Below are 22,632 nucleotides of genomic sequence, written 5' to 3'. Positions count from 1 at the left end.
CGCCGACAGCCCACAGGGCGGCTCAGGGAACGGGGATGTCCAGGTTGGGGCTGTCATACGACGGTTTCCAGGACTAATCCGATTGTTGACGGGGCCACGTGCTCTGGCTATTTCTTATGTAAAAAGGTTATCGTCGCCTATGACCACTCAACACAGATCACGGAAGCGCAGGCGAATCATGGCCAGCAGAAGTGGTTCAATTGTTGTCTCTGGTCTGGCATTGGGCTGATACCGGCGATACGCGGGGCGGCACGACAGTCACAGCGAACGTCAGATTGCGGGGTCAGCCACTCCAAGTTAGATCTGTGCCTCCAGCGTGCCTGGCAGATCTGGTGCCTCTTGCAAAGCGCCATGGCAAATGCATAGATAGACATTTCCTGACGAGGTCTGCATTGGGACAGACTATCGTACGACTTGTCCGTCGACTAGCCTCTTATAGTACCCTTGCATGATATTGCACGCCCCCGCAGGTTATCAAAATCACCGTACAACCAGCTGCAGCATCCATCTGTAAGTCTGGTCTATTCCCTGACAGCTCAAGCCCAAGTACATATGTCGAGGCGTCTTCGGGCACTTCCAGTAGAGCTAGCACCTGGCTGAGCGAGGTAGGATTAAATCTAACGGGTCTGTGATAGGTAGCATCCTCGGTCTAAGAAGAGCTGTGACGATGTGCAATATTGTCGGCAAGCGTTGAGAACTTGTTGTTGTAAGAGATAAAGACAGTGTAGAATTGCGGCGGCGACATAGTTATCAGTCCACCCACCACGTACGTGTGTAAGAAGGACAAGACATCAGTGCAGGTGATCCTTGGGCTGGGCCCGCAGATTCCGAATTCATTCATGAGTCGCTGGGTCTCTCAATAAACTTGACCCAAGCACCAGTACGGACCATACAGAATCGAGGTTGGGCTGGCTTGAACTGGTGCTGGTGCCCCGCGAACTCGGCAGCATACGCAGTCGGTTGGGTTACCCCCCTGTCGTCGTGTTATTCTTGGCAACGAGCACGGATCCCGTTCTTGGACGGACTTCATGGCCTAGAGCATACCATTATCTTTGCGAGATCGTAACCGCTTCATTGCCCATGGCTCAGAGGCTCGCTGTGTCTAGCTGCTGCCGCCGTTATTGATTTGCGCCGAGTCGCTACCTGCCTTACAGTACTCACTGGCTTCGACGACACTGGCCGGAGCCATCAGCCGCTTGCGCTAAGGGAGGATCCCGTTCGTTCTGATACACCTAAATCTCCAGGTGCCCCATCCAGCCTTGGACGTTAGCCCGCGACCACGACGACAGCCTCGGCGACATCTCAGCACCGTTCGCATCCAGACCACGATTGTCTGTGACACCAGTGAGCATTGCTGAGTATAGCCCAGGCTGCGACCGCACATGATCCTGGGTATATCAAGTACCTAGGTAGCGACCCCCAACACTGGGTTAGGAAACACGATCGCTGGAACGAAACGAGTCACGTACCTCGAACCTTGTCCGCCCGAAAGAATACAAGCTGGGCAACACTGTGGTCAAGTCCATCATTCGTTACCTCTCATACCGGAACCTGTCGTTCTGCGCATCTTCGACTGCATCTATCAACGCCCTACGGACCTGCTTCTGCTTCTGTCCCTCCGGCTTGCGGCACCTCCCGGCGCAATTTGCACCTCTTCGAACACCACAAGCCTCTGTCGAGGACCACTTGCTCAGCTCCAAGGCCAGCCGTAAGCCTCATCTCTACGCGACATCCAACGAATATAGGACATCAGTGGTGGAGTACCCTCGACCCGACGAGCAACGACGACAGCATACCACAGTAGCGATCTGTTACAATCACCGGAGAACGTCCAACCCTCGGAATTGTATCTATTGCGATAGGGACAGAGCAAAGAATACCCGTACAATCCGAAGTCGCCTATGCGATCTTACCTATGAGAAGGTAAATCGAATGAGCCGCTCGTGGGAATCGTCCCGGACGGTGGACATTTGGTTGGGACTGCCACCATGCTAAGCGCCTCCGCGACACCGACTCAAAAGTCGCTTGCGCCGCAGGCCTCGGCATCTGTCAATTCTTCGATTGCAACCGGCCGTCCCTCCCTCGAACGAGATGGTCTGCAGCCGCCGCCAACGAATGGGGGCAAGGGCCTTTCGGCCCCGGGCGCGTCTTTTGCATCACGGGGACTGTCCCTCAACCCCTCTCCGGCCCCGGGGAGCTTCAGCTCGGAACTACGAAGCCAGATGACAGCCTCGAGGGCGGGATCGAGGGCCGACTTGTACAATCTGGAGAAGCTGGATGAGGAAGGCGGTTCTCAGGCGGAACAGAACCTCCACTCGTTGAAAGATGCCCTCAGCCGCGAGATGAAGATCAAGGAGGGGAGTGAGAACATGCTGGAAGCCCTCAATGTGAAGAAAGCAAAACAAACCAAGGACCAGAGACAGAGAATCGAAGCCGAACTGTACTCGTCAAATATGAAGATACGGGAGCTTCGTCAGAAGATTGATGATGCGCAGAAAGTCAAAACAACCCCGGCCACTCCCACCAAGACTCGCAACGAAACGGCGGTACAAGGAAATGGGATGCGATCGCCCCCTAGTGTATCAAGGAGCGGTGCCGGATCTGAAATCGACGAGCTTCCGGAACAATCGCCCACGTTCTTGCTCGCCGAGATCCTTCAGGCTCTTGAGGCTGAGGGTTTAACTGCTGGCTACTACGTCGAGCGTGCCAATTGTCTTGTCGACCTCTTCAAGAAACATTCTACTCTCAAGTACGACTTGGTCTGGTCCGTGTTTGGCGATCGTATGCAGATGATGCTTCTGAGCGACAGCAGAGAGGTAGTTGCAGCTGGTTACCGGATGATACGGTACGCCATTTCAGATGCTGCGTCATTGAAAAACATTCGCCGCTTGAACACAGACTACATGGTGGTAGTATCTCTTGCGAAAGACCGAAAGGCAGACGTGGAGCGTGAGCAAGCTCTCAAGTTCATCCGCGCTTTCCTCGACGTAAAGGATGGGGCGCGAGAGATATCCCGGGCCGTTGTTCGGGCCATTGTTTCAGTTGCTGAACATGCAGAGGACCGACTACGACCCATCTGCATCGAGACGCTGGCTGAGATACTATTGCGAGATCCGGCTCTCCTGATTTCCTGTGGTGGTTTAGCCCCTTTATCAGAAGCCCTCGCCGAGGGCACCTACAAGTCACCAGAGTCATTGGCTTCTGCGCTTCTGTTTCTGCTAGACGCACCTCAGACCCGAAAATACTTGAGAGCAGGATACGACCTGGAAGTCATTTTTACTGCCTTCACGGATGCTCTGTTTTCCTTCGAAGGTGTCCTCAAGCAGAACTCCAAAGCTGTCGCCGCAGCCCTCAAATCGTGGTCTGGCCTCATGACTCTGTCCATGTTTGACTTTAGAGCGGTCAAGTCGCTGATTTCCAGTCTCTCGCTACCAAATGCCACCGTCCGCGAGACAATTGTCGATCTGCTATATTCATTGCTACGCATCAAGCCTCCTGCGTGGGCTACAACCTTCCTGGCGGGACGTCGGCTGACCACTTATGGACGAGTCGCAACTTTGAAATCAACAACGGCCGGCAAAGGCGCAAATGCCTACGACGACGATGGCGCTGAACAGAGCTTCGTGGAGCATTACACTGCTTTGTTGCTAGCTATCTTCGTTAAGGCTGATATGATGCCTGCTTTACTGGAGGTTGCTCAAGATTCTTCGAATCCAGCGCTGAAGAGGAAGACAACTCTACTGATCGGCGAGGTTCTCAAACTTTCTGGTCGTTTGCTTCCTTTAACCTGGAATAGCGAGCTACAGTTGCTTCCAGAGCTCTTCTCAGCTGCCCTAGACTTCAATCAAGACGCACGCTTCAATGCCACAGGCGTTGTTTACCAGATCAGCAGTGTGAGTCGGACACTCTACCGATCCTCACCTACAATACTGGGCCTGCCCTCGAGCGGTACAACAGAGAACGTGGGCTCGATTGACGATACACCTCGGAGCAATGTCTCAATCATCACAGACGACGCGACATTCCGTCAGCTCTTGATCGACTCGAGTGTCCTTGGAAGCTCGAACCCCCTCAAATGGAACTGGGATGTAATCCTGAGGATCCTCGAAGGCCCCCTCATGAATGGCAAAAGACTGGAAGAGGCCATCAAAGCATCAAAGTTCATCAAAAGACTCATGAGCTTTTTCCGACCCTTCAAATATCGGTTTTCGAACACTAAGAGCCATCGAAACACACAGAAATACATCAGGGTAGGGTGTGCTCTGATGCATACGCTCTTGCAAAGCCCAGAGGGAGTCAAGTATCTGGCGGATCACAAGCTACTAAGACAGATTGCCGAATGTCTTGCACAATGTGACCCCGTAAGTCAATTCTTCCCCTCGGATTTCTCGTGGTACCCCTGCTTACATTTCTATCTACGTAGTCTAGCGGCTTAACAGCGCAGCGCCCTTTGTTTTCCGAGGATAACCTGGCGGATTTCCTATGCGGAGGCTATTTCCCAATGCTAGGTGTTCTGACCGGTGACCCCAAGGGTCTGCAGATGATGGAAAGGTGGCGCATGTTTAATATGATGTACCACATTGTCGACTTCAACCAGCGCCCGGATCTGATCAAGTTGATCCTTGCCAACTTCGACTATAGTTTACACGGCCACCCGCGCGTCCTACTCTCCAAGGCTCTGACAGCGGGCACCAAGGACATCCGCATTCATGCCACAAACGCACTCAGGATGTACGCTTCCGGTCAGCGTGCCGCGCCGGCAGGGCAGATTGTCTCGGACGCCAAGTGGGCAATCCAACTGCTGGTGACACAGCTATACGACCCCGAAATAGAGGTCTGTGCTACGGCAGTCAAGATCCTGGAGAAGGCCTGCAATAGCAAACATTTGCTTGAATACATAGTCGAGTGTCGGCCTGCACTGGATCATTTGGGAGAGATTGGGGCACCATTACTTCTGCGGTTCCTGTCAACTTCGATTGGATACCACTATCTGGATGGCCTCGACTACATCAGCAACGAAATGGACGACTGGTTCCTTGGACGCAACGACAGATACGTCAGCCTTATTGAGGCTAGTCTTGCGCGCTCTTTCCTCGAGAATCCAGACGATCACTCCAACCGCCTGAGCATGTACCAGGACGAACTGGATGCAGACCAATACAACCACGTGCCACCCCATTTCTACCGCGAGCTGACACGCACCAAGGAAGGGTGCCGGTTGCTCGAGGACAAGGGTCATTTTGAGGAGTTCTCGTCCACGATCCGCGAGTACGGGATGCAGTCTGATGACACCGAGCTTATGACCAAGGTGAAAGGGTGCATGTGGGCTGTTGGCAACGTTGGTTCGATGGAACTCGGTGCGCCGTTCCTCGAATCGACGGATGTTGTAGAGCACATTGTGAAGATTGCCGAAACCCACGAGGTGATGAGCCTGAGGGGCACGGCTTTCTTCGTCCTTGGCCTAATTTCGAGGTCGGTACACGGCCTCGAAATACTGTCGGAGCATGGTTGGGATTCGAGCACGACACCCCTCGGAACGTCGCTAGGGTTCAGTCTGCCCTCGAGTCTGTCGAGGTTCTTCTCGTTCCAGCCGTGGAAGCACGAGTCGTCGACTTCTATTTCACTGCCGGACACTCAGAAGACGATCGTCGCGTCTCCGCCGGCGGTCATGAAGGACCCGGATCCGACTAATCAACGCATTCTGGAGATCATGATCGAGCTGGGCGACATGGTGCTCTACAAGAAAGCCAAGATGGAAATGCTCCAGATGAGGTACAAGAAGGTGGCGGGGTTCCGACAGGCCAAGCTCTTCCGACAAGTCTTGTCGCTTCTGGAGAACCATCATTTCCGGCTCGGCGACCGGCACATGATCATTGAGCTGTTTGACAAGAACGTCCTGAGACATATCGTCTACGGGGATGACAGTGGCGACGAAGAAGTAGAGAACAGTTCGGGCGACGAAGGGCGCACTGAACGCCAAAGGAGCATCAGCGACCCTGCAGATATAGGGAAGGCCATGTCGACAACACACCAATTTTCGATTTAGCGGTACGGACAGTGACGTGTGAATATTTCCGTGTTGGATACCGGGTGGAGTATCGCCCACAGGGGCTGACCGAAGCTCGGCCAGGAAGGATGGATAGGGTCCAAGATACGGGGAAGGCAGGAGAAGGGCATTACTCAAGGCGGACTTGCATATGAGCGCGTGTACACTCAAAGGGTGGCGGCGGGACCGGCGTTCGAGATGCTAACTGACCATGTGTGTACTATTACATGTATGTCACGAATACCAAGGGGCATGGTCTGGTGCGAGGGTTGCTGGGCCGGAGGCACGGGGCCTCGGGCAAAGCAAAAATCTAAGTCTACGGCGTGTGGTGTTTCTGGCGGCATCTTTTGCGTTGTATGAGGTCTAGACATATTTCATGGCCTATTGTGGGAAATCGATGTGTTTACTTGTTGATCATGACGGAAGTGAATGAAAGGGGTTGAGTCGTTGAGCGCGTGAATGAAAAGTCTTGTTCGACTTGGGGCTACAAGGTGTTGTCAAGTCCCACGGGCTGTAAGAGAAACCACTGAGCTGCAATTTGAATATATACCGAGAGAAGCTGTCTATACACGGTCGGGCCTATCCCGTCGGTGCCCCATCAAGCGGTCGTTGTAAGCAGGTACACATAGACTACCTACCATGCCACCATAGAATAAGTAGATGCTTGGGTAGACTCGGTGGGCAAGGTATCTATCTCTACTACTCTCCAGTAACTTAAGTTAGATGCCTGTAGCCTGTAGCAGTAGTGCACGGGCGCAAAGGACCTTGTTCCTGAGGCCCGCTAAACGCGCGCTAAAATCTCTACCTGGCTACCAGGATGCTAACTCATCACTGTGATGCCAATGGGCCGTGGGCGTCGCCGGCGGGCTAGAGCTTCTGCTGCCGGGACCTCGACTCAGTCTCGGTCTCACCTGCATCATCATCATCATCGTCGTCCTCCTCCTCCTCCTCCGCCGTCCTACTTTCTCCTATCCTACCCTCCCATCCTCGCCCACGAGCAAACGGGCTGGAGCTTGCGGACCATCCTTACCTTCCTTTCCTTTCCTCTTCTCTCCCCTCCTTCCTCTCACTGCGCACCCTGCCCAGTCGCGACAGACTTGAGCGTATCCCGTCCGGCACCTTCCCTGTGCTCCATTCCCTTTCACTTTTTTTCTCCCCCGTCCCGTCGCCCAGCTCGGTTTGATATTCTACCACGGGCTGGCGGCCATTTGACATCTCAACGGTATTCGAGAGTTGCAAAACACTTTCCTCGAAATCCCCGCTGGACGCAAATCGTAGCTCACAGACATCCGAACACACCATGTCCAATACCGACAAGACCTGGGGCGTCACGCCTCCCATCTCCACGGCGCTTCCTACCCCGGCCGAGAACCAGGCGACCAACACTCTCCTCGAGGAGCTCAAGGCTCAGAACACGTTCGAAACAAAGCCCGAGACAGACAAGAGGTGAGACTCGACGCGACCTGAACCGCATGGCCATGGCCATAGCCATAGCCATGGGCGCCGAAGCTGATACTGCCATCTATCTAGGCACGAGGTCTTGGCCGACCTGCAGCGCATAGTCGACGAGTTCGTGCGCCGCATCGCCAAGGAGAAGGAACCACACAATGCCACCCTCATCCGCGAGGCGCGGGGCGAGGTCTTCACCTATGGTAGTTTCTGCCTTGGTGTCTTCGGTCCTGGTTCCGACATAGACACGCTCGTCTGCGCCCCGAGATACGTTACGCGAGTACACTACTTCGAGCATTTCCCCGGCCTGCTCGAGGAGATGGCCCCCGAAGGCGCCATTACCGATCTGACGCCCGTCGAGGACGCATTCGTGCCCATTATCAAATTCGAGTACTGGGGCATCAGCATTGATCTGATCTTTGCCCGCATCGCGACGCTCACCCAGTTCCCCCCGCACAAGGAGTTGTACCTTACGGAGAACAAATACCTTCGCGGCCTTGACGAGGCTGAGCTGCGTTCCGTCAACGGCACCCGAGTCACTAACGAGATCCTGACTCTCGTACCAGAGCAGGCCACCTTCCGTCTGGCGTTGCGTGCCATCAAGCTGTGGGCCCAGCGTCGTGCCATCTACGCCAACATCATCGGATTCCCCGGAGGTGTGGTGTGGGCGATGCTTACCGCTCGCGTGTGCCAGCTATACCCCAAGGCTGCCGCGGCCACGATAGTCGCCAAGTTCTTCCAGATCATCCAGCGATGGCCATGGCCACAGCCTGTCATGCTCAAGCCAATGGAGGACGGCCCTCTCAACGTACGCGTGTGGAATCCCAAGGTAGGCAACTCCTTCTCCCGCTAATATTGAAATCCACGCTTATTCTGTACCCGTCAGATCTACAAGGGTGACAGCTTTCATCTGATGCCTGTCATCACTCCAGCCTATCCCCAGATGTGCGCAACGTTCAACATCACACACTCGAATAAGGCCGTCATCCAGCGGGAGCTGGAGCGGGCCGGTCAGATAGCGGAAAAGATCATGACCAATGCGCTTGCATGGAAGGACCTCTTTGTCAAGCATACCTTCTTCACCAAGGGCTACAAGTACTACCTTGCTGTCATTGTTGCCTCCAAGGAGAAGGAGGCTCACAAGATATGGTCTGGGTTCGTAGAATCCAAGGTGAGAGTCTTGGTTTCTAATCTAGAGCGCCATCCTTCGATCTCCATTGCGCATCCCTTCAATAAGGGCTTCGAACGTCTCCATCGAGTGAAGGACCAGGTCCAGTTTGACGCGGTCCTTGATGGCAAGATGGCATATCTCATCAAGGAAGAGGATGAAGCCAAGGACGATGTCAAGACAGAAGTCCAGGAGGACGCTGAGGCCTTGCTTTCGAAACCTGAGAATGGCGTTGAAGCAGGGCCGCAAAGTCCAAATGGGAAACCGGCGGCCGCCAAGGCCGAGGAGCAGGACAGTAAGCTTTTTACGACAACCCATTACATTGGCCTGGAACTGGCAGAAGGTACGTGATCCGGCCCCCAGACATTCGGTTCTCACGCTTCGGCACTGGTTAATACTAGGCTTCCACGATGCTGCAAGAGCCGAATCTGTTTCCTCGCAGCAGCCGGTGCTGACCGTCCAGGTGCCAAATCCTTGGATTTGTCCTATCAGGTGAATGAGTTTAAGGACCTCTGCCATGGCTGGGACAAGTATAAGGCCGATCTGAACTTCTTGAGCGTTCAGCACGTTCGAAAGTGAGTTGTCCCCTCACATCTACAAGTCAAGAATTTGGTGCTGAGAAGAGTGAAGCATCAACCTACCCGAAGACGTCTTCGAACCCGGCGAGGTCAAGCCCACGCGTCCGCTTAAGAAGCCAAGCGCTCCTAACGGCACAAAGCGCCCTGCCCCGTCAGATGTATGTAGGGTCGAATGGTGGATTGCTAACTGCGATAACCGACACAAGTCACGATCCCCGGTAACTGGAGAACTGCTAACCATTGTGTAGGGACAACACCCGCCGGCGAAACGCCCGCAACCCGCTGCGGTAGGCTGAAGTCGACCCAGCTCTCCTGCGTGCCTGTACGAGCTGCGGCCTAGTTACAAGCTATACCCGGATGTATTTGCCAAATTACCAAGCTGGTATCTGGAGATGATAGTCGACATGTCGTTGCCTGGCAGTAGCACGTGCTAATCATGTGGCAGTGGGCAATTGGAGCACGCAACGCGTGTTCTATATGACCATGCAAGTTTACGTGACCGATCCTTGGGTCACCCTGGCGATTCTCACGAGGTTGTTCATACGCCCAACGAACAAATGAAACAGCAGCCAAAGGTCGGCCCCAAATAATTTTGCACAGGTTCCAAAGCAACCTGAACTCCCCGGAAAAGGTGATGAAAAAGGAAGAAAATGATACCCCTAAGATTGAGTGCAGTTGCCAGGACAAACACACCGCCCAAAGGAGAATAAATCCGAAGGACTGGAAAGGAAAAAAAAAGAAAAAGGAAGAGGGATAGATATGCCAACTATACGTTGCCATGTGTGGGCAAGATCACACCCCATGACCCAACCAGGCCGGCATTAACTGGCGTCTTCTTCATGGACTGTTGAGGAATGTCTTTTGGACCCGATTCATGCCGATTCGGCGCGGCAGGCCCTTCCAAAGACAAACACCAACGGCGCCGGCTTCTGAGGAGCTACCATTCCGATCTAAGTGGACTAGGGCTTGGTTGACATAGAAACGAACGCGGGCCCAGAGATGTATGTAGCGACTTGCCGATTAATAAATCTAGCTTTCAGGGGCACAAGTGCCTCGCCCAACTACTACTACTTCTTTATTGCTCCTATTTGCTTTTGGCCCGTAAACCCCCAACCCCCAATTTTGTTCCTGAGTCAACAAGCGCCCCTCGCTCCCTCCATGGGCTTAATCGTATAAAAGGCAGTTTCGCGTAGTCCTCTGGCCATGGCGATGAAGCCATCGATCTACCTAGACAACTCTTGTCTAGTTCACCGAAGGAGTTCCGTTCCACAACCAATAAGACAAGGTAGCACGTAGCCGCTCTAGAGATAATGAACCGAATTTTCTTGAATTTTTGGTATCCGCAACGCCAGGAATGCATAATAAAAAAAATTCTATACCCGCTATTTTTAACCCTGTGGGATTCAGGGGCCTTCTACTCTCATACGCGAGGCTATATCTTCCTCTCTTCCTTGCCTTGCTCTAGTCTTGAGTAGCAGTATCAGCAGCAACTTCTCCTCCGCATCCCCTTCACCTCGTTGCCCCTTTTCTTCTACTCAAGTGATCTGGTCCGCAAAATGAGCTTTCGTTTCTGTTCTTGATTTCCCCCCTCAATCCTCGTCCTCGTCGGCCTCGTCGCCGCCCTTGGACCGCTTGGCCTCGTCGCGCTGGCGCACCCACTCGGCAGCCTTGGCCGAGACGCGCTCGCGGCTCTTCGCGTCGCCGTGGCGCTCCTCCCAGTCGGCCCAGCGCTTGAACCACTTCTTGGCGGTGCGGGGCTTGAGGGCGCGGGAGCGGAGGGCGCGCTCGAAGATGTCGCGGACGGCGGCGCGGTCGGCGCCCGGCACGTCCTCGTGGTCGAGCAGCTGGTTCCACAGGTCGAAGCGCTTGGGGAACGAGGCCAGCAGGCTCTCGAACATGGTGCGGCCCAGCTCCGGGTTCGGGTGCGCCGACGTGAACTGCATGGCGGCGAACTTGGTGATGAGCGGCAGGTGCGCGTGCTGCGGCAGCGCCTGCGTCGCCCGCGGGATCAGCGCCCGCGCCCGCTCCGGCTGGTCCTGCACCGAGTGCAGCCAGTGGCCGTAGTTGACCCAGACCTCGGGGGAGGTGGCACCGAACTTCTTGACGAGCGTCTGGAACAGCTCATCGGCTTTCTGTAATAGGGGCGGTCCGCGTCAGCACTGTGCACAATATGAAGGGCTTGTGGGGGGGTATCCGGGACTGTGTTGACTTACGTCGGACTTGTCCTCCTGGACGTAGATACTTGCCACGCGCTGATAGACTTCTTGCTGGTCGTTGACCTGCAGCGCGCGCTTGAACACCTCGTCGACCGTCTCCTCGGTACCGAAGCGGACCTCGAGATTGAGGTAGGCGATCCAGGCGTTGAGCTTCTCGGTCTCCTCGGAGCTGTTGATGGTGCTAATGGCACGCTCGGCGACCCGACGAGCGCCGGCGAGCTCGCTTGACTGCATCTGATACGCCATGTACTCTATCCATAGGGCAGAGGAGTTGGGCTTGCGGTTGAGAAGCTGCTCGTAGTCGGCCGCAGTACGTGGGCCAAATGCGTCGAGATCACCGCTGTGGTCAACCTCAGGTTGAGCCTTCTTGCGCTTCTTCTTCTTGTCCTGTGTACTCTCGGCATCTCCCTTCTCAGCAGCGCCATCTGCCTTGTTCAGGGCGTTGGTGTCCCAGTCGAAACCGCCGGCGTCGAGTCCTTCCACTTCGTCGCCAGCTCCATCTGACATTTCAACATCCTCGTCTTCCTCCTCATCATCATCCGAATCGTCTTCATCAGATACGTTGTCAGTGCCCGTAATAAGAACACCGCTTGCAGCATCGTCCATCTCCTCATCCTCATCATCGTCAGAAAGCAGTGCAGCACCGGCGTCATCGCTGTCACTCATGTCACTATCTTCATCTTCGAAGTACGAGGGCTTGAGGCCAAAGTTGATGCGCTTCTTCTGGACGTCCAGCTTGAGAATGATGGCCTTGACAGCGTCTCCCTCGGTGAACAGCTTGCGAGCATCTTCCACGGACTTCTCGGCCATTTCACTTCTGTGGCACAGACCGCTGACGTTGGATGTGCCATCGACGAGAATGAAAGCACCAAAATCCTCGACCTTGCGAACTTTTCCGGTAATGATCTGACCCTCGCGGAAATTCGAGTAGTTCAGCAGCGGCACGAAGTCCTTCTCCACTACCGACGCCTTCAGACTCAACTGAACATGACCCGATGTCGGGTCTACCGAGAGGACGCGACCCTTCACGAGCTGATCGATCTGGAAGGAATCTTTCCATTCTTTCAAGAATCTGTCCGAGAGATCGGAGATCTTGACCATAGCCGAGACATCGCCACCGAGCGCTACAAAAACACCCTTGTCTGAGACGTGCTTGACAAACCCCCTGATGACGTCGCCAGCGTTGAGTTGCGAGACCTTGGTGATTTCCCGATCCTTGACCTTTGCGGATGAGTTAAGGACCCTGGAGTGGCGGGACGAGAGCCGGAGTTTCTTGTTGCTCTTGTCAACATCAACAACGGAGACTCTGATTACACTGTTCTTTGCGTGGGCGGTTGTACCAGCCTCGTCGTAATCATCACTGATGTCCGTCAAGTGAATCGGGCCGGATACTGCATTGCTCAGCTGAACCATGATCTGGCGCTCGTTGATCTTTGTTATTCTTCCAGGAAGTACCATGTTCTGCTTGATGGTGTCCCAGCTTAGCTCACTGGTGGAGGCTGCAGACCGTGCAGAGAGATCAAGGCGGCCTTGCGCGGGATCAACCGAGAGTACTCGTACACGGAGGGCAGAACCGACTGGGAAGTTTGCTGCCATGTTCTCAAGGAGCGAGACATCATCAGAAACCTCAAGAGCATTGATTCTGCCCCTGACGTTGGGGGAAAGGTTCACCCACAGGGAGCTTTCTTGTACATTATTGACGAATGCCACGTGACTAGACCCGACCTTGAGCTTCTCGTAAGACAACGACGAAGGGGCTTTGCCGTTGACATCGCTAGGCTTGGCAGAGAGCTCGAAGACGGAATGCGTAGAACGATGGGAGATTGGCAAGAACCTGTGGTTCTTTGCATCGTGTACTCCAAGAATTCGCACAGGTATGACATCTCCTTGCGAGAACTTCTTGAGGGGTTGTTTTGTATTCTCGATATCGTCCCAGGAGTTGAAGACTTGAGACACATCTACGCGGCCCTGGAGATTGTCTGCGAGCCTCACGTTCAGCTGTGAGTTCTTCACGGAGGCCACTCGAGCCTTGGTCACTTTGCCGACAGAGATGTCATCAAGGCTAACGATGGCCTCATCGACGGGGTTCTCGGCCTTGATGCCGGTTTCGCTTGAGCGCTTGCTGTCTTCGGGCTGGTCTTGCTTATCAGAGGACGGGTGAGAGACAACGATTCTGTTGTGGCTTGCGTCCACGGACACGACTCTCACAACCAGAGACTGGCTCCTATCCATGCCGAAGTTGGTTTGCTTTTGCACATCTTGCGGCAGTCTCGCCTTGGGAAGCAAGGCAGTCAATTGGCCGGCAAATTGGACGAAGACAGCAGTGAGTGTGATGTTTCTCACGAAACCTTGGTAGAGCTCGCCGACCTTGGCATCTTCAAATGTCGTCAACAGCTTGCTTTCTTGGCTAGCCTTGAGTAGGCTCGGCTTCTTGGTCAAGGCGATGGATCGTCGTCCCTCGTTCTTGTCCAGGACCACAAGGTCTGTGAGGGTCTGGCCAACATGAATCTTCTTCATCGCCGCCTGGTTCTTCTTGATGGATCCATCGGTAAGATGGCCAATAGAAAGCATAGCGCGAAGCAAAGAGCCCACGAGCTCCACGAAAACATGGTCGTCGGTCTTTTGAATAACCTTGGCTGACACCACTTCTCCCAGTTTGAGCGTCTGAAGTGCTTTTTGCTTCTCCAATCCGAAAGCAGACGGATCCTTGCAGGACACATAGAGCTTCTGAGCTTCGGCATCGAAGTTAAGCACGTGAACATCCACTACCTGACCAACGCGGAAAAACTCCTTGGGATCATGGATGTATGCTTCACTCATCTCCGAGACGGGGAGGAAACCTCTTAGCGAGCCGTAGAACTGCACGATGGCACCATTTGCCACGATGCTGATGATGGTGGCCGGAACCTGCAGGCCTACGACTAGCTGGTCGAATGACTGGAGGGGAACCGCCTCAGAGTTGAGGAGGGTCTTCTTCAACGTGAGTCGAACCTGGCGTTTGAGAGGGTCGGTAGAAATCACGCGGGCTCTGACCTTCAAGCCCTCCTTGAACTTCTTCTCGGGATGCTGCAACTTGACGTCGGCTAGATGTATTTCAGGAACGAACCCAGTGATGCCCTCGGCGAGTTTAACCAGGAGGCCATTGATTCCATCTTGGCCGATGACAAGCTTCTCGATGGTACCATTTACAACTTGGCCAATAGGAATATCCTCTATCCGGAGGAAAGGCTGATCGAGGATGTGCTTTTCAAAGGAAAGTTGGAACAGAGCATCCATGGGGTTGTAGCCCACAACCCTTCCGCGGTGGACTGTACCCACCTGGAATGGGCCAGACGACGCCGAGATCATATCGACCTTGCCGTCCTTGAGGCGGGAGATATGAACGAAACCAGACACTCCCTTGACACCGATTTCGACAAAGACGCCGATGTCGGGTTCAACCTTGGTGACTGTGCACTTCTCGACTATGCTCGATATTGGCAGCGACTTCAGGGGTAACTTGTTGGGACCTTCAGTCTCTTTGGACCGCAGGTTGACGAGGTGGTCGAGGAACGAGACGCCGAGCTTGGGGTCATCCGACGTCGGGAAGTTACAAATAACGCGGGCCTTGACCTTCTTGCCCACTTTGAACTTGGTTTCCAGGTCAATCGCCTGAGGGCCAGCGCCGGAGTGAATCACGTCGGCGATGACATCGAGCGAGCCCATGACCTTGCCGGCGATGCCGCGTGCTGAAATGTCCGAGACCAACAGTTCGACGGCAGAACCAGGCAGGAAGGCGTTGATGGTTGTGGCATCCGACGCGTAGTTCTGAATCTTCCCAATCTTGCTCTGAATGGTAGTGAGCTGGGCAATCTTTCCGCTTGGCTTGGCACTGGCGACCAGACACAGGAGAACGGCACCGGGCTGCATCCTCTCCTCGGAGATGGAGGGGTCAAGCTCCTTGCGAGGGAGGAAGCCCTTGAGCTTGGAGTCCTCGAGGCCAACTTCCATGACGAAACCGTGGTCTTCGACACTGACAACAGTTGCCATGACGGTGGTGTTGGCGGCGATGTCCCTGCTAGACAGGCCGCTGTTGGCCTGCTCAGAGCGCAAGGACAGTTCAATGCGCTTTTTGGGCTTCCCTGACAGCTCAGTGGATTCTTCCAGGGTAGATGTAACATAGGCGCGAAGGTACTGGCCGACGGTGAACAGCGACTTGAGGTCGACGTCGTCTCGGGCGGTCTCGTCGCCTTGGTCATCGTCGTCGGCGGCAGCTTCGGCGGCGATACGGTCATTCAGAGCGTCGGAGATGGCGGTGATTGGCACATGGCCAACGAGGTTGTTGGGGAGCGCCAAGGCGAGGTCCAGGAGGTTGATCTCGGAGACCTGAGCCAGAACCAGAGAGCCCTTGACCAGGCGCTTGTAGTTCAGACTCTCGATCTTGGCCGTGTCTTCCTGGGCGGCGCCGGCCTTGTCGTCCTTGAGCTGTCCCTTGGACTTCTTCTTCTTGACGGCGCGGTCGGGTTTGTGCTGGCCCGAGGCTTGCTCGAACAGCACATCCTGCTTGGCCTGGATCTGGATCTGCTTGTGCTCCAGGGGGGACAGCACGCTGCCGCCGCCTCGGGGAAACAGGGGCTCCTCCTCCTTGAGGCGCGAGAGGGCGGGAGCGGTGGCGGGTTTGGAGGACGGCTTGGAGTCGGTCTTGGAGGAGGACTTGTCGGGCTTTGCGGTCGAGGACTTGGAGGGCCGCGAGGCGCTGTGTGTCTTGGCGGCTTTGGCCGCCGAGGAGCCACCACCAGGGGCGTCCTTTCTCTTGAGCGAGCTCATCTCGGGTGCGAGGCTCGTGGGAAGGGCGCTCTGGTCTGGTCTGGTCTGGACTGGAGCAGAGGGACTCCAAAATTTCCCAGATCCAATGCGAGGCAGATGGGATGGACGGGAGGGATGCAGAGAAAAATTCACGATAAGATAAGGCGGGACTTTTTAGTGGGCTGGAGACACTGGCTTCCAATCCGAGGCTTGGCGTGCCGGCCCCATGCAACCATAACCATGGTCAGGGTACTCCAGCAGACGGTTAGAAGCCAACCACGGCCGCTGGGCATCGTTTCTTTAGTGGGCTTAGTGAGGGGCTCCTTGCTGCAGGGTTCGCCGCCGGGAGCAAGGTCAGCCGTCCCTCAGCGGGCTGGCCTGGTTACTAGCAGGTTACGGGCGAGCTCTACTGGCGAGCAAGCGAGGTCCACGGGTGTCAGTGGGTGGCCCGCGCTGCGTCCTGCCCGCTTGTGACCGCTGAGACGTCATCTCAACCTTGAACACACCCGACCCGAGGCCAACCCAAACAATCCCGCCCTCCTGGACTACTCAGTAGTACGATTCAGGCAGCAGGTCGGCCATCTCGTCTTTTGCCAGCGCAACACTCCTGTTGCAGCATGCGCAAATGCCTGACCGCCCCTCAACCTTCTTTGCCATGAGCCCGAGGAAGCGAGCACGCCCAAACCCCTCCGGACCCGCCACCGGCAGCACCGCCAGCCTGCCCGCAACCCTGAAGTCGCAGCCCAGCCTCCCCAGCATCGGCCGAAGCCTGGCCACCGCCTCGGGCGAGACGTCGGCTGCGTCCGCTTCGTCGTCTTCCTCGTCCAAGGACCCTCTGCCCCCGCCGCCGACAACGACAACGACAACGACGACGACGACGACAAAGACGGCCCAGTCCAACGCACAACAACCAAAGACCCCCGCGAAGCAGGTACGTCATGCCATTATTAGCCGGGGGGAGAGAGAAGTGGGTGATCCGCGCTGTTCCATGTTCCTAACCGGTTTTGTCGCCAGCTTCGCAAGTCCACCTCCTGGTATGGCTCGCTAGGGAGAAAGTCCTCGGCGTCGACTCAAGTTGCGCGAGAGACAATCATGGGCGGCAGCATGAGAGCCGGCTCCACGCCAGATTTCGCCCGCTTCGAGTCAAAGAGGAATCCGGACCCATCGGCCGACTCCGATGCCCAGTCCATACGGACAATGCCCCAGATCCCCGAAGACGACACCAACTCGAAATCATCTGCCAAACCGGGCAAGGAGGATGGAGTGGTACTGGCAAAAGACACAAAGAACGGGAAGGGCTTGAGAAAGGCATCAACTGCCTCCAGTGCGCCGGTTCGGCAGGAGGACACGCCGAAAGAACCCCAGGCGCAGCAACCCACTTCGCCGGGCGCGGCCCTGCGACCTTCGACTGCTTCAAGTTGGTTCGGGGGATGGTTTGGCGCGCCATCGGCAGAGAACACACAAAAGCCACCCGCCGACCAGGATGACCCCATGCCAGATGCTCCCAAGGAGTCCGAATCTGAGCCGACGGAATCCAACCCAAAACCAGCAAGCGAGGACGAGCCGCCACGACCAGAGACCCCAAAGACCCCGAGACCCACAAGCTCGTGGTTAGGTAGCTGGTGGAACACTCCCGCACCGCCCGACAGCACGCATAAAGAGCCACCAGCACCCTCGGTTGACGAGCCGCCTTCCGCGAAAGAGAGCGAGGATGTGGTTATGGAGGATGCTGCCGCGCCGCCCCCGGCCATGGAGAGTCAGCCGTCGGCTGGTTCAACCTGGGCATTCTGGTCCCGTGATACAGGTTCCAAGTCGGGCAAGACCAAGTCTCCGCCCGAACAGGGTGAACTCGCCGTCATGGGTGAGGGGTCAGAGGCTAGCCCACGACGATCCATCGGTATCGACGTGAAAGACGACGCTTCGGCCGTAGTGAAAGAGCCGCCTCTGAAGAAGGCCGTGAAGGAGTCGCCGACCAAGGCCGCCTCATCCAAGAACAAGAAGAGGGTAAGGCCTCAGTCTTTGGATCTGGATGAGTCGTCTAGGCCAACGACGCCCGTCAACAAGACTGCCGTTTCAAAACCAGAAACACCAGGATCTGTCAAAGCAGCCCCGCCAAACTTGCTTCTGCCATCATTTCACAACACCTATCGTATGAAACAGAACCCGTCCATCATCAAACAGATTGCACAACTGTTGCTTAGAACGCAACAGCCGCCCGCGAATCATGTTTTCTTAGTCAAGGAGCCCCCAAAAATCAAGAAGGCCATCGCAATCGGGGTCCACGGGCTATTTCCAGCAACGTATCTGCGTCCCATGATTGGGCAGCCGACTGGAACTTCTCTTCGGTTTGCCAACCACTGCGCCGAAGCGATAAGGCGATGGGCCGATAGCCATGGCTGTGAGGATTGCGAAATCGAGAAGGTGGCCCTCGAGGGCGAAGGCAAGATTGCCGACCGTGTCGACAATTTGTGGAAGCTGCTGCTCAACTGGATAGAGCATATCCGGAGTGCCGACTTGATCCTCGTTGCCTGTCATTCACAGGGTGTCCCGGTAGGACTGATGCTGGTCGCGAAGCTGATCGACCTCGGCATCATCACAACGGCCAGGATTGGGGTTTGCGCAATGGCGGGCGTGTCCCTTGGCCCGTTTCCGGACTACAAATCGGGCATGGGGATGCTCATGGGTTCGGCAGCCGAGCTTTGGCAGTTCGCGGATCCACAGAGCGATATCTCACAGCGTCTCGAGCACTCTATCAAGACCGTCTTAGACCACGGCGCGCGGGTGACTTATATCGGAAGCATCGATGACCAACTGGTGCCCATGGAGTCTGCAATTTACTCGCCTGCGTCACATCCGTACATCTACCGAGCCGTATTCGTCGATGGCCGGATCCATGCTCCCGACTTTATCGCTCACCTGGTCGGTTTTGCGCTGAAGCTTCGCAACATGGGTATATCCGACCAGGGGCTTATTCGCGAGCTTTCTGTTGCCCTTGCCGGGAGTTTGTATTCAGGAGAGGGGCATTCGCGTCTTTATGACGACGACTCCGTCTACGAGTGAGTAACCTCCGTCACGCATCACTTCTTCTCATTTTCCTTCCTCGGCTACCCTCTTACAAAACCCGAAGTGCTAACCGCTCTGTTTCTAGCTTGGCCGTCTCGCACGCACTTGAGACGACGGTGGTCAACAATGTCCCGTGCCGCATCGACAAGCACGAGGGGTTGACCAACCCCAACCCCTACGTCCTCCCCTGGATCATGCGCGGCCTGCTCGAGGAGGACTTTGTCAAGACGGAGCTGTCGGCCGAGACGGCCGAGCTGCTCAAACAGTTCGACGATTGGAAGCCCGTCACCAAGGCCCTCAAGGACATCAAGTTCCGTCTAGAGGCCGTGAGGTCCAAGCTGTAGAGCGGGGGACGCCTATTCACTTCCCCCTTGCCGGCAACCCCTATGTTTCTTGTCCGCACTTCCCTTCCTTGGTGAGAAACAGATACGATCAGCACAGTACATACACATATACAGCGGGGGGCCTTTGGCATCCAAGTGGACTTCCTTTTGGTTTAGGCGTTAAGACTCGACATGATAAATGAGGAAATACCCTGCGTTTCTGTTTTCGTTTTGGAGTTGGCAAAGGCGGGCTACATCAGCACACATAAATCAGTAACTGCAATGGACGAGACGTGCTTTCTTTTTCCGCGTCGTCCAGATAGACGGGAGCTACATAGCGAACAATAGAATCATCCATTGGGACTTTGAGACTAGATCAAAAGTCCATATGCTGTGAAAATTCATTAAATAGAGACTGGCAAGCCACCCGGCTGCGTACAAGTGTCGCCTCCCTGAATGCGAATAATGCAAACATGAAGTTGGCCCCGTGGCCAAGAAAGCCTATTCTTTCAAAAGTAAACCTCCCCAGCCCGGCTGTCGGTGCGAGCAAAAGTGAAGGGAGCTTGATAGTCAGGTGGCTCAGGCAGGCCCCGCAGGGGGACCCAAAAAGATATGTGGAGAAGCTGGGAATCGAACCCAGAACCTTTTCCATGCTCTGAAGCATGCTAAGGAAACGTCATACCACTAGACCACATCCCCTGATGATGTTGGAGTACCGTGTTGTGGTGATTCCTGATTGGTTGGGAGGAGGCCGTTTCTCAGGGTTCATATCGACGGGGAGCAGCGGCGTGGGGAGGGAAGAGAAGAATTTTTGATCGCGTTACGTACGGAGTATGCGATCCAAGGTGGTGGGCAGGTATTGGGCGACGGGATGAGGTTTCTGGGTCGGCGACGAGTGGATACCACGGTATGAATCGTCAGTCAAAGTCTGGGGATGCGAAGCTAGGGGCTAGTCCGGACGGAACGAAGTGCAGGCTTAAACGATTGTGTGCTATACTGAGATGTAATTCTTGAGCTCTGGGATAACTCTGATAAGGCCGCAGTTTCACGGGCTTGGCCCGGACGTGGACGTGGAGGTTGAGAGTATGATGTTCGCAGCCAGAACAGCCCCGAGGAATAGGCCCGCCTTGCATAGACACACTTGTTCAGGACCCGTCTCGTTAGAGAAAGTTAACTACCTACCTACATAGGTAGGTAGGTACCCTAGGTATGGGTGACAATGTACCCATTAGTGAGCGCTCGGAGGTGATGTGGTAATGTCTCAGCTTTCCGTTGACGTGAGGACCACAGAATCTTCGTTTTGTGAGAACTCGTTGGCGCTGGTGGTAAAGTGCTGGTAATCACCTGAAAGTCTCGATCTGGAAGTCTGGTCCAACGAGACTTGCAACTAAGCCCACTGGTTGGACCCTTCGAGGAAGTCTCCTGCCTACTCCACGGTTTTGGAAGCCCACTGAGCTTCGTCATGCCTCAAACCAACTTCCACCAAAGTCCAATGGATATTACATGAGACCAGCCCTGAAATCGAGCAGCAGTGACCATATTGTGCAACCCAGTACAGCCATCAAAATCGTTAGGCCATCTCTGGGCGTTGCGTTTTATATCTCAAAGGGCGCGGCGTCGAGCGGCTGAAGCCCGACGATACTGGTAGGCTGAGAAGAGAGGCCGCATAGGCCGTCCATGTAAGCTCAGCCTCCGATACCAGCCGCGCCCAGCATGAAGCCAGGACTCCAATACTCCCACTCCTCGGCCTGCTTATCCACCCAGAGCATACCCGAGCCTAGAAGGTCTTCTACGGCGGTCTGGGCTCTTGCCCGAGTCCACCGGAGGTTTACCATGAGCATGGAGACACTCACATAGCCCAGTACCTGGACCGCCTCCAGCACCGCACTCTGATCGGTGTTGAGCTCCTTGGGCACCGAGCGGATATAGGACTTGTTGCCGACCTTGATGACCGAGTAGCTACCTCCCAGAGGTTTGAGCGTACCAACAGCTCGGAACACGTCGTCCTCGGTGACCTCTGGGGCGCCCTCCATACGGCCGCGCATGACACGCTCACGAAGCTCCTTGAGGCCAATGAGCCCCCCGTTTTCACCACGCGTGGCACTGCACGTCTCGACGACTCGCACGGCGAGCTCGAAGTAGAAGTCATTGACGCTGCGGCCTAGCAGCTGCGACCAGATGTTGCCAGCGCCGGAGCTGGAAGACGACGATGAGGACGAGGCCAGTGGGTCCACGCCGATGGCTGCGCACATGCGGGCGAACTGGGCGCGAAAGGCCGGGTTGGATCGGATGTCCTTGGCATAGGTTTGAGCAAACTGCTGGAGCAGCGAGCGGAAGACGGAAAGCTGGGTCTCCAGGGCTTGGGCGTTGGTGGTCCGCAGCGAGGTGCCATGGGATGCGAACTGGGCCGAGGTGAGGCGAGAACGGTCAAAGGCGGCCAGGCCTACCCCTTTGCGGGACATGTTTGGGTTCAGGTGCTGACGACTTCCAGAGCTTCAAGATGGTGTAAGTCCGGAGCAGGTCATGCAGTCGCAGTCATATGAGAATGGAGCCTTTGACGCGGGGTGAAGCCGTAGAGCGGCATATAGTGGAGGTTTCCCCCAAGTTCGCGTGAGAGTGAAACACAGGGCCTGAGTAGGCACCTGAGCACTCCGGCGCAATGAATAAGCTCACGGATGTACCGGTAGACGAAAAATAGGGCGCAAATCACAAAGTGCGGCAGCTGGAGTTCCTATTGTACTGTGTTTGTGGTCCAGCACGTGTCGTCCCAGACATGGGCGCGTGTGATGGCAATAGAGCTCCTGTTCCCGTCACTCACCAGGTCGTTCACTGACGACCTGACAGTCCGTCATCACAGAGCAGGCACCAAGGCAGCCCCACCATGCGTCTGGAAGTTGACGCCTTATCTAATCGATAAGATACTGTAGGAACTGGACTGGGGGACTGGGAGTGTGTTGCTTTGGGCTGGAGCCCGGTAATTTCCCGGCTAATTCCCCACTCCGGG

General features: G+C 55.5%; 5 protein-coding genes across 5 annotated transcripts; 3 read left to right on the top strand and 2 right to left on the bottom strand.

Moving 5' to 3' along the window:
* Positions 1–1,988: 1,988 nt before the first annotated feature.
* Positions 1,989–6,046, top strand: JN550_006604 (uncharacterized protein; the record flags this gene model as incomplete). The annotated part of the gene is made up of 2 exons (XM_049318361.1): positions 1,989–4,361; positions 4,424–6,046. The coding sequence occupies 2 exons, from the start codon at positions 1,989–1,991 to the stop codon at positions 6,044–6,046; spliced, it is 3,996 nt and encodes a 1,331-aa protein (XP_049171492.1).
* Positions 6,047–7,346: 1,300 nt separating this feature from the next.
* JN550_006603 (uncharacterized protein) lies at positions 7,347–9,581 on the top strand (the record flags this gene model as incomplete). The annotated part of the gene is made up of 6 exons (XM_049318360.1): positions 7,347–7,492; positions 7,577–8,324; positions 8,382–9,006; positions 9,106–9,238; positions 9,294–9,403; positions 9,490–9,581. 6 exons carry the CDS (start codon positions 7,347–7,349, stop codon positions 9,579–9,581), a joined length of 1,854 nt encoding a protein of 617 aa, XP_049171491.1.
* Positions 9,582–10,830: 1,249 nt separating this feature from the next.
* On the bottom strand, positions 10,831–16,263 carry JN550_006602 (uncharacterized protein; the record flags this gene model as incomplete). The annotated part of the gene is made up of 2 exons (XM_049318359.1): positions 10,831–11,373; positions 11,455–16,263. The coding sequence occupies 2 exons, from the start codon at positions 16,261–16,263 to the stop codon at positions 10,831–10,833; spliced, it is 5,352 nt and encodes a 1,783-aa protein (XP_049171490.1).
* Positions 16,264–16,867: 604 nt separating this feature from the next.
* JN550_006601 (uncharacterized protein) lies at positions 16,868–19,649 on the top strand (the record flags this gene model as incomplete). Its single annotated transcript, XM_049318358.1, has 3 exons — positions 16,868–17,173; positions 17,257–19,298; positions 19,391–19,649. The coding sequence occupies 3 exons, from the start codon at positions 16,868–16,870 to the stop codon at positions 19,647–19,649; spliced, it is 2,607 nt and encodes an 868-aa protein (XP_049171489.1).
* A 1,664-nt stretch (positions 19,650–21,313) lies between these two features.
* Positions 21,314–22,090, bottom strand: JN550_006600 (uncharacterized protein; the record flags this gene model as incomplete). The annotated part of the gene is made up of 1 exon (XM_049318357.1): positions 21,314–22,090. The coding sequence occupies one exon, from the start codon at positions 22,088–22,090 to the stop codon at positions 21,314–21,316; it is 777 nt and encodes a 258-aa protein (XP_049171488.1).
* Between the last annotated feature and the right edge of the window lie 542 nt (positions 22,091–22,632).

The sequence above is a fragment of the Neoarthrinium moseri genome (assembly GCF_022829205.1).
Source record: "Neoarthrinium moseri strain CBS 164.80 chromosome Unknown scaffold23_Wmoseri_CBS_16480, whole genome shotgun sequence".
Taxonomy (NCBI): domain Eukaryota; kingdom Fungi; phylum Ascomycota; class Sordariomycetes; order Amphisphaeriales; family Apiosporaceae; genus Neoarthrinium; species Neoarthrinium moseri.
Note: the sequence above shows the minus strand (reverse complement) of the source record. Positions and strands in the feature narration are given on the sequence as shown.